We start from the raw sequence: 16,515 nt of genomic DNA, 5'->3' as shown, positions 1-16,515 counted from the left end.
GTTGGATTAAGGCAAACAGATGCCCTAGGCACAGCCCAAACTGGGTGCCCCTCGACAGAAGTGCGAGTCTCATGCCATGAGACAGAAAAATATGTGGTATCTGACACTACCTCCAAACCAAACTTTTAAACTTTAGTCACTCACCGTGCTAAAAAAAATGTTTTCTTCACAATGCAGATCAAAGTTGAACATGGCAGATAAGGACAATTACGAAAAAATTGACTAAAGTCAAGTGTGGCAGTGAAAGGGTTATGGGCATGATAGCTAGGGGGAAAAGCTGTGGTGCCCCCCTTCCATTGGTACCCTAAACCCATACTTATTTTGCTTAATGGCTAATCCATGGCTGGTTGCACTGGTCTACTTATCCACCCAAAGCATACTTGGGTCCACCATTGTATATAGCTATTTGGGGAGAGACATCTACCAGTCTTACAGAAAACAGCTTCATTTTTGTGAGGGCAAGATGCGGAATAATAAACTTGGTACCAGAAGCAGATTCTAATCAAATGTTAAAATTGCTGAGTTGGAAAATGTCATTTACATCACTGACTCCAGCTTCCTACTCAGGGCAGGAATCCCATGGCTGTTTCTGGTCTCCATTTGAACAGACCCTACTGGTTCCTACTGTAAGGAAAACCTGTGATAGTGGACTTAATATTCCAGAGGCTGGACAGCTGTCTCTCTGAGATTTTTGTTTTTAATGTGGATTCCTGCTCAGTAGCTTAAGAGGCCCTTTGTGGTTTCTAATTGTATGAAGTACTGAATGCACTCTGTGGCATATATTCTTTCCTCACATGAAGAAACACTCATTGTGTTTGGACAATGTACTGAATTACAAAATTAAACTATCTTATGTGGTTAGGTCAGGGTTCCATATTTTGTGTGAATCTAGACAATCAGGTTGAGTAAATCCAGTTGGTTCACATCCACATAAAGTCATACAGTAGTGTGATTTGTTCAGTATGTTGCTTTGGTTTAGGATGAAGTTATATAGTCAGCGCTGGATAAGATGGACTTCTAAACATGCAGATAATTTTTATGCAACTAATATAAATCATTATTAAGGCTTCCCTCTGAACAGCTCTTAACATTCCAGTCCATGTTTGAGACATAATAATTGTCAATAACAGTCATAAATGAAACAAGAGTAACAGAAATCTACTTAGTGTACCAAATAGTTTATTTTAGCATTATACTTTATACCTATGGCTTTACAGTTTGTTTTATCCATTTGCTTTTTCCAAACTCCATGTACTTCAAGGTTGGGTTGGACTTAACTTTAAGTAAAGGATTTAGCCATTGCGTATTTAATTCTGCAATAAATAAGTAGTGCAAGGGAAAAGGTAGATTAGAGCCATAGTCTGTGCAATGGAGAGGGGCTTTGAATGCCCCCCCATCCCATTCCAAATGAAGAGGGAGTGGTCTTTATAGTGTACTATGCAATGGGAGATTTCTTCCTATAGGCACATTTCCCAAATAAATATTTCTTTGACCATAAAGAACAGCCAAGCTGTTAGTTTTAATCTTTACATTTAACTAGTATTTGGATGGATTTTTAAAAAAATGTTGTATCTCAGTATCCTGCATTTGTATACACAATTAGCTAGAAATACTTGAATTCAGCAGTTCTGTTTCTGAATAAATTTAAAGAAGATTGCACTGGAAAAGATACATGAATTTTCTCTCATTCAAACACATTCAACACATATCTAGAGATGTACATAGTCTCCAACAATAAAACAAAGATGCTGCTTGGTTTGTATTCCATATTTGGGATTTTTAAAAACACCCTCTGAGGATTTAAACAGAAGTCAGCAATACTTACAGCCTTTCTCAACTTTTTGACCCTGGAGGAACTCTTGAAATATTTTTCAGACCTTGGGGAACCCCTGCATATTCAGGCTCAAATATCAGCCACAAGTTACAAAATTATTACGGTATATTCGTTTCATCTGTATATATGCATTAACAGTATTCTTAAACTGAAAATAAAGAATGAAACGTACCTCTTTAATGTGAAGTTGCTCAAATTTGAAATAATTTTTTAAATAAATTGTGATCTCCCAGGGAACCCCTGGTGGCCTCTTGCAGAAGCCTAGGCTTCCACGGAACCCTGGCTGAGAAGCCCTGCTTAGATGTACAGGGCGTACAGATGTACTATGTATAGCTGTGTGGCTATAGTGGTTTGAGACAGGAATTGTACGGTTACACACCTAGAGGGTACCACATCAGAAAAGACTGGCCTAAGCAGTACAGTAGCAGTACAGTACTTCTTCTGGGCATACACACTATCTTTTCCACCACAGAATCACACCTCCCATAATGGCATGTTAAATATATGGTGGGCAGAGCAATACCAATTTTTTTGTTTGTTTTTTTGAAGCAAGAAGAGTAAATTCCAGGTATGGAGGTGGTGATGGTGGTGGTGATGATGATGATGATGATGATTATGATAGAAAAAGACGAGTGAGAAATATAAATTTGCCCTGCTAATCATGCCCCTGGATGTTTCTAGCCTAGGAAGTGCTTTAAATTGGCCCCCATTTAGCTGTGAAAAAGTTTTCTGATGAGATATCTTCCAAAGTTTTTCTATTGTGGTGGAAGCTTCACTTGTGCTAAAATGTTTTTGGGATTTAAGAAACAAGAGTGATCACCCAGTGCCTGAAGAAAAAGTGATCATTGGTCTAACCGGAACTAAAATTCCAGGAACCAGCCTTGGCATTTAGGTGTTATTCAGTTCATACCTAACAGTTTCTAACTATTATTAATATCATGACTGTTTACTGCAGATAGAAATTCTATTTAAATGCAGGAGTCTATATTGGGCACTGAACACTGCTGGAAATTACAGGAGTTGTATTTAAATATTTCCCTGTTGTTTGTTTATGCTGCTTTTAAAAAGAAATATCGGACATACTGTACGTGGACTCTAGGTATGTTGTATTTGGGCTGCAAAAATCTCAATGTCCACTAGATGGCAGCAAAAGGATATCTGCAGATAGGATGGGCCCAGCAGCCTAAGAAAGAATTTTGCTATGGGCGGTATAAGAAGAGGAACATAGTTAATGGAAAGCTGAACTACATCCCTTCTGTACTGCAGCTGGGTAATTTTAGACTCTGGATTTAGCAGCTGTATGCCTTTTCACAGCCATGTTTATTGCTCTGGAATAAGCACCACTGTGTTGCAAATAATTTTTATTTTATTTATTTTATTTATTTTCTATCCCGCCTTTATTATTTTTATAAATAACTCAAGGCGGCGAACACACCTAATACTCCTTCCTCCTCCTATTTTACTATATGAGAATAAGAACGTATATTTTAAATAACAATATTAAAATTGCCTCCTGCAACAACATACATGTCCAGCTACACTCATCTGGACCACAGAACTTTTTAAATTAAGAAAGGAGATGATGCCAATTAAGAAAGGAGACAGCCTCTGTCATTTGGAGGGGCTATACCACAGGCCACTGAAGTCTGAGCTTGAGGTTCAGGCCTACTACACCCCATCATGCTCTTCCTGTTGGTATTGATGAGCAACATTGCATGGTGTAGAAGACGCCCTGCAACTCCACAGGCAGGAAAAACTAAAAATATGCTGGCTTTACAAAGCTCCTATCAAGTGTCAGAGATCTCTTGGCCCTGCCTTCAGGTAGCCCTTCTTTGACCCCATGTATTTAATATGTACATCTCTCTCTCTCTCCTCATTTCCTTTCCCCATTTGCTCAAACTCAGGAGCAACCACTGAATATTACTGGTTGCCAGGGCCGCAACTGGGGGTGGGGAGCAAGCGGGGCATGTGCCCCGGGCGCCACGCTGGGGGGACGCCAAAATGAGCACTGGGGGGGGGCGCCAAAATGGGCATGGAATCCATGTTTGCCCCGGGTGACACGGACCCTAGTTGCAGGCCTGCTGTTTGCAGGCACAATACACCTCCCTTAAAGCTTACAAGAGCCCCGTAGGCTTCTTCCTGCCCTTTCTGTGATGACGACTGAGGAAGCAGCAATGATGCCTTGGATTTTCTACCCATTGTCAGTTTTCCATATGCGTTGTTAGTTGCGGGAGATGATGGCAGCACAAAAGGCTGGCCAAGCATTGAGGAATGAGAAAACAAATATTTAAAAAGGAAAAAATGCTAGGAAAGGAGAAATTTGCAAAATATTTGGATTTTTCTTATAGACTCCTCAGCACACCCATGGGGCAGCTGGAGTATTATTTCCAGCATGTTCCTCTGCATGTTATAAAAAAGTCTAGTGGTGGATTGATAGCAAGAGAGCGGCGCATAATGGGCATTGCAGCCTTAGTCGTTCTCTCATCACTTCCTAGGTTTTCTGTTACTGCTTCTCTGCCAGCCATTTCTTTTCCCTATCGCAAGCCTCAGTTTCCCCTTTTTGCTTTCCAGCGGGCCCAGCCACCTCTATGCGGTGGTGCAATTCTGCTGACCGTTCGCCTTGGAAGAAGGAACCCACGTTTTTGAAATCCAGGCAAGACTCTCATCCTGCGTGGGTACCATCATTCGGAAAGATTCCTTTTCGCTGGGTGGCACAAAGACGCTCTGTGAAGGGTTGGGAGACGGGCCTTCGGTGGGCTGTGCTGGGTCCCCGGCACCTGGATGCATGCGGCCATGCTTCACGAGGTGAGAGACCTGGCTGAACCTCTGTCCACAGACAGCACAAGCGTAGGGCCTCTCACCCGTGTGCGTCCGCTCGTGCTGCACCAGGGAGGACCTGTCGCCAAAACGCTTGGAGCAGGCAGAGCAGGGGTAAGGGCGTTCTCCCGTGTGGACTCGCTGATGGATGGTGAGATTGGAGCTGTGGCAGAAAGACTTTCCACAGACACAGCACTTGTATGGCTTGGTACCGGTGTGGATCTTGCGGTGAGTCCGAAGGTTGCAGCTTTGGGAAAAAGCCTTCCCGCACTCGGGACACTGGTAGGGCCGTTCCCCACTATGCGTCCGCAAATGGATATGCAAGTTGCTTGGATGCCTGAAACGCTTTTCACACAGCGTGCAGGCGTATGGCTTTTCCCGGGTATGGACATACCGGTGTAGGCGCAGGTCAGCCCTCTGCTTGAAGGACCGCCCGCAATCCAGGCATGTGAGGTCTGAGACCACGGTGGCACTGAATGGAGGATGCCACGTGATGACCGGGAGAGGGGCTTCATGGAGCTTTACTTCCAGAAATGCCAGCTGGTGCTCTTTCTCCTGGGCAGTCTTTTCGCACAACAGGGCTTCCTTCTTCAGCATGGGTGGTTTGCTCAGAACCTCAGATTTCTTCTTCCGTTTGGGGTGCTCCCCTACTGATGCAGTTTGCTTCTTCAGCTTTGATGGCCTAGCATCTTGAGGCACCAGGTTCCTCTTTTGTTTGCAGGCCTTGGCAGTCAAAATTTGGCTACCTGATTCCTGTCCTCCAGATGTTTCCCCCAGCAGTGGCAGTTGAGGCCCAACTTCTGTGGAAGCCAGCTCTCCCGTAGTGTGTGGCTGATGCTTCCTTCTTTTGGAAGATTTATCCTTTGGGACAGTCACTGGCTTTTTTAGGGGGTGGGTACTAGTGGGGGGCACTGATGCAGGGCCCTCTTTGAGAGATTTAGGAGGTGACTCCTTGCCCAGTGCTCCCGCTAGACCCAAACCATCCTGAGGTGCCTCCATGGCTGTGGCTTGTACCTTAGCTGTCTTTGTGGCTCTTTTTAAAGAGGAACGTTTTTCCATCCCCTGGGTAACAGCTGGAGACCGTGGGTTTCCTGCAATGGAAAGAAGAAAAAGCAGTTGGTTCTGAAGGAAACCAGATTATCTCTCCCCCTCCCCCACCCCCAGCCCCATTCTTTAACTGGGAAAGAGGCTTAAGTAAGGAAAGTTTTCTCTTGGTTCCAAAACTGCCTATCACTGTGGTAGGCATTTTCTGATTCCTAGAAAAATAACACAGGGCGTACTTTTTCTCTTCTTTCTGTGGGAGGTGTTCTCTGAAAGCTGATGGCACTGGGTTGGCTGGATGGAGAATGGGAAGAAAAAAATGGCCATTTTGAAAGGTCAAAGGTGCGTTAAGTCCTGGGGAAGCCTACTATGTCTATTCTGTCGCTTTGGGGGTGAGAAAGTAGAAAATTGCACTGGTTAAAACCAGCGATTTTGTTGTCAAACTTTGGGAGTGAAATCTGGGTCTGTTCTTGAGACTGCAAATTGGGCCTGGGGGCTGCACCCAGTGATTTGCTTACCCCTAAGTACACGGATAGCTTCCTAAGTAACAGCAGGCCAAAACACTCAAGATGGCACCCTTGACTGTGCTACTGAAGCCGCACCCCTTTTCAGATGTGTTGTGAAGCATGATAAAAAGGGTGGAGCTTTGATCATGGAGTTGTGCCCACCATCTTGACTTTTTTGACCCTCCCCTGCAGACATCCCTGGAGAAATGTACACACACAGTCTCCCCAAGCGATTTTAATTAAAATCCTAATTCCTACTGCTGATAGCAGAAGAAATAGCACTTCTTTAGTATGGAGATGTGTGTTTGTGTGTGTGTGTACACACATACACATACAGAGATATATATGATATAAAGAACTAGTCAGATGGATCAAAACTAAACTCCCAATTCAATCTTCTTCCTTACCTATGAATCGATCTTTTGGAGAATGTCCTCTGATGGCATTGTCCTGAAAGCACAGTCCTCCCCCTTGCTGTATCCGGGTGATTATCTCTGGTTTCTCCAGTGGAATACCTGCCCAGGAGAAAGGAGCAGAGCATAGCCAGAGATTTGTAGCTTCCCAACTCCTCAGTGAAAACTTCTGAAAGTCAGGTCAAATGCAATTGGACACCACATTTGTTTAAGTATTAAGAGCAGGCATGAGAAGGGACAGTTGATCTAGATCTGAACCAGAGCAAGAGACAAATAGGGATATTGCAATGTCAGTCCTATTCTCTTTCCCTCAGCTGTCCCTGATTAACCCGTACAAGCCACAGAGCCAGTGCGGAGTAGCAAGTAGTGAAGGTATTCTTAAGGGCCGGGAGACACAGTGCAAGTCCATCCTCAGCCTCAGAAGCTCACTAGATGACTTTGGGTCAGTCCCTCTCCCTCAGTCCAACCTAACTTCCAGGGTTGTTGAGGGGAGAAATAGGAGGAGGGCGAGCTACATATGCCACCTTGAACTCCTGAATGAAAGGCAGGATCTGAACCAAATAAATAAATACCTTTACAGAGTATCAGAAAGTTCAGACAAGAGCACTATGCTGCAGAAGAGACAACTATCATTTCCCCAAGACCTCCAGGGTCCTGCTAGTTTAGCCTTCCCAGCCAGGTGCCCTCCAGATGTTCTGGACTATAAATCTCCTCTCCAGCCATTTGGCCCTGATCACAAGCATTAGAAACTAGGTTCACAATGGAACTAGGAAGGTATTGTTCCTGTGTTGCCATGGAAACAAACGGGGCTCAAGAAAGCTGGCCGATCCTCACCCAAGGTGGACATATTCTGAAAGTTCTCCAGCGTGACGTCATGATATAAAGCTCGTTGCTCCTCAGTTAGCAAGGCCCACTCTTCACTGGAGAACGTCACATCAATGTCTTTGAATGGCACTGGTGGCTTTTTGGGTTGTGGGGAGAGGGGATGAAAGAGGCACATTTAGAAATCAGAAGAGGAATAAAACAAAACTCCAAAACCCTAATCCCCAAAGAGACTGATTGGAAAGGCCTTCATGCACACTTGAACCCCTTCAGTGAGCTTTCCCAGCATAGCTATGGAACTGAAATGATGTTCCCAAAAGACTCAAGCTATTTTACTCAGCCTCTGACTCCTGCACTGACATCTCCCACAGCCACTTCACACATTTCAAAACATTACTAGGAATGTGGAGGGAACAACTTACTTCCTGCATGCATCGTACTATATGATGAACCTGCACATACATATAAACCATCCATCCTCAACCTCGTGCCGTCTAGTTGAGTTATCAGTCACTAGAATTCTGGAAGTTATATCTGAACACATTTGAAAGACGCTCTTAGGAAAGATGCTGTACACTGTTGTACTGAACGCTTCAAGACAAGAGGTGAGTTTTCTTCGAGCATCTTGAGTCACCACAGGTGATGAGCCAACTTGGAGGTCTTACAAGTAAGAATCCTGACATTTCCTACACCATGAGGTGACTGTGGCTTTGCAAACAGAAATATTCATTGGAGAAGCTACACATTTTTTGTACATGGAAAAGCCCCAGATGCAGGTTCATGTTAGCTGAACAACTTGTTAACAAATGAGAAGAATAAAATACATATCGTTATTGGTTCAAAACCATCACATGGTTCCTGTCACATGATTGTCAACCCCCTCACCTGTATAATTAATTGAATTAACTAGGGAAACCTGACATAAGTGAGATTTACCATACGTGGGCTGCACAACTCCAGGCGACTATTAGATGGCAGCGAGGCTTTTCTGGATCTCACTACCGGCATCTAATGGCTGCCTGGACTTTTACAGCCCAGGTAGGGTATGCCTGAAAATGAGCAAAGCACTCCTGCCACTGCCTTCAGGAGAATCAAATAATGTGGCTTGGTGGAGATTAAAACGGTTCTAACAGCCAGATAAACTTAAGTTTCCAACCCAGTTTTATATCCATTCATTCAGGTACTTAACATACGGATATATCCAAACCCAACAACTTCCAATATCAACAGCGTCTCCACCACTCACATCCCTCTCACCTCATCTCCCAGCTGGAAACCTTCAGCAAGATCCACAGCCTGGGCACAAGTCTCTGGGCAGCATCCCCGGACCCAGTCTTGCATTTCCTGGGGCAGGATGGCTAGAAACTGCTCCAGAATCAACAACTCCAAAATCTGTTTTTTGGTGTGCCTTTCTGGCTTCAGCCAGCGCTGTCCAAGGGCCTGGAGAATTTGGCAGGTTTCTCGGGGGCCCTTGGCTTCCTGGTATCGGAACTGCCTGAAGCACTGGTGTTGCATCTCTGTAGTGATGCCATATTGGTGCAGGATGCGCTCCTTTACCACATCATAGTCATTAGCAAGGCTGGGTTCCAAGATGCTGCAGGCTAGAAGAGCTTTGCGGCTCAGATACGGCTTCAGTCTGGCAACCCACTCTTCTCTGGGCCAGCGGTTGGTGCGGGCCGCTGACTCAAATCCCTCCAGGTAATCTTCAATGTCATCCTCTAGGTGCAGTTGAAGCATCCATGTGTTTTTCAGTGGAAGGGACAAGGGCGGTACAACCTGAAGAGCAGTATCCACACTTGCCACAACCTCTTCAGATGAACTTGCTGGCTCTGAGTGTTCCAAAGGACTATCAGTTTCATTAGGTCGTAGCTTTTTGTGGTTCCTGGAATCTGGCCATGACTGGCTGCTCACTGACTCCAGTACCTGTTGCCAGGCTTCTTCCCAGCACTGAGATGCTTTGGGAGGATCTTCTTGTGGTGTCACCTGATGGAGCAATTCTTCAGTGTTCCCACAATGCACTAAACTGGATAGCTCAGTTGAGTACGTAGAATGATCGGCCTCTTTGGAAGTTGGTTCTGATTGGCTCTCCTTGTCAAAGTTCAATCCAATCTCCATTGTAGTAGCCATTGTCTTAATCTTTCCAAGCCAGTGACCTGCAATCAAAACAGCTTTCAAGAAGCTGCTGAGATGCACTTAACTGTCAGTTCAATCTTTCAGAGGAGTTAGACTGGGCCAATAAATAACTTGCTATTAAGTTGGCTGTGAAATAATCTTGACAACAACAGAAAGACCAAGAGATACACTGTAGCAGCCTTGTTGTCTGAAATTGCAGTGCTTCCAAAGAATCCTAAGCAGACAGAGTGGGGGGAAAAGCCAAAGGCTTGTGGTTACCTAATCCAGATTTCTCCTAATTTCAGAAAACAGTTAAGCATCAGAATGCACCCCCCCAAAGCAAGAACACATCATAATCTCCTTTCCATGGAGAGTTTGGATGGATAGGATGTTGCAAAGCTGGTGAATTGGCCAATTTTATTTATTTAAATTTATTTGAGTTTTTATATTACTAACCACTGATATCTCCTAATCCTCCTAAGGCTCTCCTAACACAGTGAGCTTTTTTTTTTTTTAATAAAGTCAGGTAAAAAATTGGTACAGTATATAAACCTTGCGGGGGGGCGTTATTTGAAAGTGTTGCTTGCGGGGGCACATCAAATTGAAGAAAGATTATTTAAAATTGAGTATCAAGCATGTGTTTCCCCAACTGAGGTTTTAGGTGCAACATTTTGGGGTGGGGAAGCTATTTCAGGGGAACCCAAACTGGCATCCACTTGCCCCTTTGTGCTGGAAAATTAGTGCTGGAAATTTAGAAGAAATTTGTTTAGCTCACGTTTTAATATGAATTCCCCTAATCCATATGTGAACCAGAACAAGGGTCTATGCTCTTGTTCATTCTTCTCTAAATTTTGTGGTGTAATTAACAGATTTTTAACATGTAAACAAATGTATAAATTAGGCATAAGAAAAGAAACTTGAGCCCTCCAGATGTTACTGAACTATAACTCTCACAAACTTTTCAACTCTCATGGTAAAGGGTTAAGGATGTTGTCAGATGCAAACAACAACAGCAACAATGCAAACTAGTGCTGAAACAGATTACAAGTCTGGAAAAAACGAGACACTAAGTGCAACTGGAGAACCAGTTTGGTCTAGTGGTTAAGGCACCAGGCTAGAAACCGGGAGACCGTGACTTCTGGTCCCGCCTTAGGCGTGAAAGCCGGCTGGGCGACCTTGGGCCAGTCCCTCTCTCTCAGCCCAAGAGCCAATCAGGCGTGGTATGAGAGTTCTAGTCCCGCCTTAGGCACGAAGCCAGCTAGGTGACCTTGGGCCAGTCCCTCTCTCTCAGCCCTAGGGAGGCAATGGCAAACCACTTCTGAAACCCTGCCAAGAAAACTGCAGGGACTAGTCCAGGCAGTTGCCAAGGATCAGACAAGATTGAACAGGAAAAAAAAAGTGCAGCTGACCTTAATAGATGTGTCTTTTCATCTCCAGTTCCAAGATAAGTATTGGCTGTTAAATATCTTCTGATATGAAATTCCCTTTATTGATGCAACCTGGAATTTATACATCAAGGTTTCAAAACTCTCTTCAGCAGAGTGAAATATGGATTATAGCATCAGAACCTGCCTCTGGCAAAGCTTGTGAATATTTGGGGATGATCAATCCAGCATTGTTCCAATCTCAGAAGCCAGGTCTTCTACCAGAAGGGACAGGATACCTGGCCTCAGGACAAAGGTAGGCAACATCTGCTCTACGATTCCCAGCCCCATCAGGAAGCACTTCCAATGGCAAGGGATACTGAGAGTTCAGCAATATCGGGGGTATCACAGGTTTCCTACCCCTGATTCAAAGCAACCTTCCTCAACCTGGATGCTTCAACAGAACCAACTTCCAGGATTCTCCAGCCTGTGTGGCGGTTCATGGGAAAAAATGGCCAGACTAACATCTGCTAGAGTTAAAACATTCCAAATTCCAGGTTGGGACAAAACAATTGGCCATATATTGGTTCCTCTTTAGGGACAGCACCTTCTGCATTACAGGAAGCTTAAGGAGAACCACACACAGCCTTACATTTGCAGCTTTGCTGCAGGCCAGCTGAGTTCAGAGACAGAGAATCATCTGCATAGTGGCCTATACTGTTCCTTATTATTCATGTATAGAAGACATCTAAAAGGGTCTACAGTTGTTTCAGTCTCATTTTTTTATCTACCTCTTTTGAGGGACACGGTGGCGCTGCAGGTTAAACCGCTGAGCTGCTGAGCTTGCCAATTGGAAGGTCGGTGGTTTGAATCTGCGTGACGGGGTGAGCTCCCGTTGCTAGTCCCAGCTCCTGCCAACCTAGCAGTTCGAAAACATGCCAATGTGAGTAGATTAATAGGTACCGCTTTGGCAGGCAGGTAACGGCGTTCCATGTAGTCATGCTGGCCACATGACCACGGAAGGGTCTGTGGACAAACGCCGACTCTTTGGCTTTGAAACGGAGATGAGCACCGCCCCCTAGAGTCAGACACAACTGGACTTAATGTCAAGGGAAACCTTTACCTTTTACCTTTGTGGTAGTTGCTTCAGCTTGGTCATGGTGCAGCATAATGTTTTGCCAAACCTGCCTCTTCTTCCCCAAGACAGCTAAGCAAGGCTAATCCCAATCCCTTCCCCACCATCTCCAGTCCAGAACCAAAAGACTGGCTCAGATTCCATCCTTCGCAATAACTTTCAGTCCTTCTGAGGTGTAGAAGCATGGGCCAAACCTAGTGAGATCTGTCCTCTAGCTGTTCACGGTCATGTGCTTTTCTTGATATACGTGCTCTGGATCAAGGTCCATCTTTTCACTGAGAGATCAGCTCAAACACCCAAGCCACAGCCTAACTCCTCCCCACCTTGCCTTTCAGCCCACAGGCCCCCTGCTTCTTGGGGTCAGCAAGCCACCACATCCAACACCCACCTTGTCCTAAGATCTGCCTGAAACAAGCGATCTATGACATAATATACTCATGATGCAGAGGCTGGTATGTTGTAGACCAAACAACATACCTTCTCCAGCTTCCACTGTTCCACCGAAGGGATTCCTTGACTCAGCCTGGTGCTTTCCCAGATTTTCTTGCCAGTACCTCTCTCTCCACGCTCCTATGAAATCTTCTTCCTGCATCCCATCGATCCACAAGTATTCTCTCTTGACTTTCCCTTGCAACTCTTCACACGTTTCAGGTCACACCTACATCTGGTGCAACTTTCCCCTAATGACCCCACAGACACAGCTATTTCTTCATCCAACACGCACCCTTCTGGGTTTTCTGTTCCCCACCAGTTGTCTGGACCGTCTTCTGCCGTTCCTGTCTTTTGGCATCTGCCCCTTTGATCTTGCTGTCTCTTTTCCCACAGTCTTATTTGCTCAGACAGGCAGTTCCTGCTCTGTGGCTGTCCAATCATAGACATCTAGAGGCTATTTTTAAACCTCTGAATTAAGTGTGGGATAGGCAGGGAAGCCTGCCACTCCAAAGACGCAAGACACATGCTTCGCCACAGTTCTGCTGTTCGTTTGTTTTTCCTCTGTCTCCACCACCACTTCTGCCATAGCCAATCTCTCGCTCTGCCTTTGCCTTACTGTCATTCAGTCTTCGTTCAATCCACAAATCCTTTGCTGATAGCAAACATTATTGCCAAAGGACATACATGCTTATAACCTCTCCTGCCACTGAGACACTCAACCAGGAAAGGGACTTGGAAAAGCACAGATTTTTTACATAATCTATTGTCAGACTTTGTACTCTGGCATCAATAAGATGCATTGCCATCTTTCATCTCCTCCTCCTCCCCTCCTCCTCCTCCTTTGATTAAAAAGATGCTGCATGTTATTGGAGAATCTGGACCAACGTTGGCAAAAGTTTGTGCTGTGTTGTTCCTAAGGTGCCCAGGCTCTTCTTGCTGCCACACACTGCTTAGTGACTTGGTTGGATATGCACATGGAAAAAACACCTTAGGTGTGGAGCACTAAGCAAAATACATTTTAAAAAATCAGTTACATCTATTATAGCCACCAAAGTGACTTTTGAGATGAGTTATGAAAGCTCATTTCTGCTGTAAACTTACTGCCTATCTGCAAGCAAAGCTGCTCCCTATCTCAAGGCCTTTGAAGAGTATTTATTTCAGAATGGGTGCAGACACTACGGAGAAATCTTTCTTCCCCTTCTATACTGTAAATACTTTCCATCTTAACCACATCAATAATCCAATTATCCCGCAGACTTGTCCGAACATAGAGAAACACTGGGATAGTATATATGCATGCTTTTGCGCATCTCTTAATCAGATAAAGCTCTTTGCAGAATAACCCATATAACAATAATTTTTGTCACATAAGTACACCCCATTAGTTAGTTTTTTATGCAACTTCCAGTGTTTAAGAGTGTGTGTGTGTGTTTATGGATAGATGGATGGGGATGGATGGATGGATGGATGGATAGATAGAGAGATAGTTTTCCCAGGCCTTTAAATAACCTACTATAGATATGTAGCAAGTTTTTCCATCATGGCAAAGCAAATGCTTTCTGAAGCTTCATTTCTACAAGCAAGACTTGGAGCTGCAGGCTCGTTCAGATTGGGAGTTTCAGAAAGGCGATGTGAACATCATACTCCTGAAAGGCATCTGGCTTTCAAGTAGAATCTTGTCTATGCAGGAGAAAATTGTAGTCGCTAATAATTATGAGGACTGGAATATCTGGAATAGGAAAGTTTGCATGTGTTAATAAGGTTACCAATGCCACAAGTCTGTGCTACAGTTAATAATCTAACTGACATTACCTATATTTTCTGCATTCCTCTCCGAGATATGTGCATGCACCTGTAATTCCGGATAACACCTTCTACGTCCGATATAACAGGCCCAAATACAGTTTATACCACCTCACCCGTGTCTCTTTCTTTGTTCTCCATGACAGAATAACACTGCCCCCCTGCCCCGGAAAAAGATGAATGGTTAATATAGGAGTAAGGAATAAAGCCTTCAGCAAAGGATCGTTACCTTGTCGTGGTGCTGGAGCTTGAGCACCTCAATGATGCCATGAGCTAAACCGTGAAGGGCCACCCAAGACGGGAAGGTCATGACAGAGAGGTCAGACTAAATGCGATCCCTGGGGAAGGTAATGGCAACCCACCTCAGTATTCTTGCCGTGAAAACTAAATGGATCAGTACAACCAGAGATATGTCGGTATACCATCGGAAGATGAGACCCCCAGGTCGGAAGATGGTCAAAATGCTACTGGGGAGGAACAGAGGATGAGCTCAACTAGCCCCAGACGTGATGACGCAGCTAGCTCAAAGCCGAAAGGACGGCTAGCGGCCGACGGTGCTGGTGGTGAACGGCGAATCCGATGTTCTAAGGATCAACACACCATCGGAACCTGGAATGTAAGATCTATGAGCCAGGGCAAATTGGATGTGGTTATTGGTGAGATGTCAAGATTAAAGATAGACATTCTGGGCGTCAGTGAACTGAAATGGACTGGAATGGGCCACTTCACATCAAATGACCACCAGATCTACTACTGCGGACAAGAGGACCACAGAAGAAATGGAGTAGCCTTCATAATTAATAGTAAAGTGGCTAAAGCAGTGCTTGGATACAACCCAAAAAATGATAGAATGATCTCAATTCGAATTCAGGGCAAGCCATCTAACATCACAGTGATCCAAATATACGCCCCAACCACAAATGCTGAAGAAGCTGAAGTAGAGCAGTTCTATGAGGATCTGCAGCACCTACTGGACAACACGCCTAAAAGAGATGTTATTTTCATCACGGGAGACTGGAATGCTAAGGTGGGCAGTCAAATGACACCTCGAATTACAGGTAAGTATGGCCTGGGAGAACAAAACGAAGCAGGACACAGGCTGATAGAATTTTGCCAAGACAATTCACTCTGCATAACAAACACTCTCTTCCAACAACCTAAGAGACGGCTTTATACATGGACTTCACCAGATGGACAACACCGAAATCAGATTGATTACATCCTTTGCAGCCAAAGGTGGCGGACATCTGTACAGTCGGTAAAAACAAGGCCTGGAGCTGACTGTAGTTCAGATCACGAACTTCTTCTTGCACAATTTAGGATCAGACTAAAGAGATTAGGGAAGACCCACAGATCAGCTAGATATGAGCTCACTAATATTCCTAAGGAATATGCAGTGGAGGTGAAGAATAGATTTAAGGGACTGGACTTAGTAGATAGGGTCCCGGAAGAACTCTGGACAGAAGTTGGCAGCATTGTTCAGGAGGCGGCAACAAAATACATCCCAAAGAAAGAGAAAACCAAGAAGGCAAAATGGCTGTCTGCTGAGACACTAGAAGTAGCCCAAGAAAGAAGGAAAGCAAAAGGCAACAGTGATAGGGAGAGATATGCCCAATTAAATGCAAAATTCCAGAGGTTAGCCAGAAGAGATAAGGAATTATTTTTAAACAAGCAATGCGCGGAAGTGGAAGAAGACAATAGAATAGGAAGGACAAGAGACCTCTTCCAGAAAATTAGAAACATTGGAGGTAAATTCCAGGCAAAAATGGGTATGATCAAAAACAAAGATGGCAAGGACCTAACAGAAGAAGAAGAGATCAAGAAAAGGTGGCAAGAATATACAGAAAACCTGTATAGGAAGGATAACAATATCGGGGATAGCTTTGACAGTGTGGTCGGTGAGCTAGAGCCAGACATCCTGAAGAGTGAGGTTGAGTGGGCCTTAAGAAGCATTGCTAATAACAAGGCAACAGGAGACGACGGCATCCCAGCTGAACTGTTCAAAACCTTGCAAGATGATGCTGTCAAGGTAATGCATGCTATATGCCAGCAAATTTGGAAAACACAAGAATGGCCATCAGACTGGAAAAAATCAACTTATATCCCCATACCAAAAAAGGGAAACACTAAAGAATGTTCAAACTATCGAACAGTGGCACTCATTTCACATGCCAGTAAGGTAATGCTCAAGATCCTGCAAGGTAGACTTCAGCAGTTCATGGAGCGAGAATTGCCA

The 16,515-nt window shown here is 44.5% G+C and overlaps 1 protein-coding gene across 1 annotated transcript; it reads right to left on the bottom strand.

Moving 5' to 3' along the window:
- Positions 1-3,886: 3,886 nt before the first annotated feature.
- On the bottom strand, positions 3,887-11,313 carry LOC134495698 (zinc finger protein 34-like). The gene is made up of 5 exons (XM_063301287.1): positions 10,955-11,313; positions 8,691-9,780; positions 7,446-7,572; positions 6,606-6,713; positions 3,887-5,742 (listed from the first exon to the last, which is right to left on the bottom strand). The coding sequence occupies exons 2-5, from the start codon at positions 9,558-9,560 to the stop codon at positions 4,421-4,423; spliced, it is 2,427 nt and encodes an 808-aa protein (XP_063157357.1). The 5' UTR covers positions 9,561-9,780; positions 10,955-11,313; the 3' UTR covers positions 3,887-4,420.
- Positions 11,314-16,515: the final 5,202 nt, after the last annotated feature.

The sequence above is a fragment of the Candoia aspera genome, chromosome 4, assembly GCF_035149785.1.
Source record: "Candoia aspera isolate rCanAsp1 chromosome 4, rCanAsp1.hap2, whole genome shotgun sequence".
Classification (NCBI taxonomy): Eukaryota; Metazoa; Chordata; class Lepidosauria; order Squamata; family Boidae; genus Candoia; species Candoia aspera.
Note: the sequence above shows the minus strand (reverse complement) of the source record. Positions and strands in the feature narration are given on the sequence as shown.

Coding starts and splice junctions, on each gene's coding strand:
- LOC134495698 (XM_063301287.1), bottom strand. CDS start 9,560: ATGGCTACTACAATGGAGATTGGATTGAACTTTGACAAGGAGAGCCAA. Junction 6,714..7,445: donor TCAGAATATGTCCACCTTGG/GTGAGGATCGGC, acceptor TCTCCTGGGCAG/GTATTCCACTGGAGAAACCA. Junction 5,743..6,605: donor TCCAAAAGATCGATTCATAG/GTAAGGAAGAAG, acceptor TTTCCATTGCAG/GAAACCCACGGTCTCCAGCT.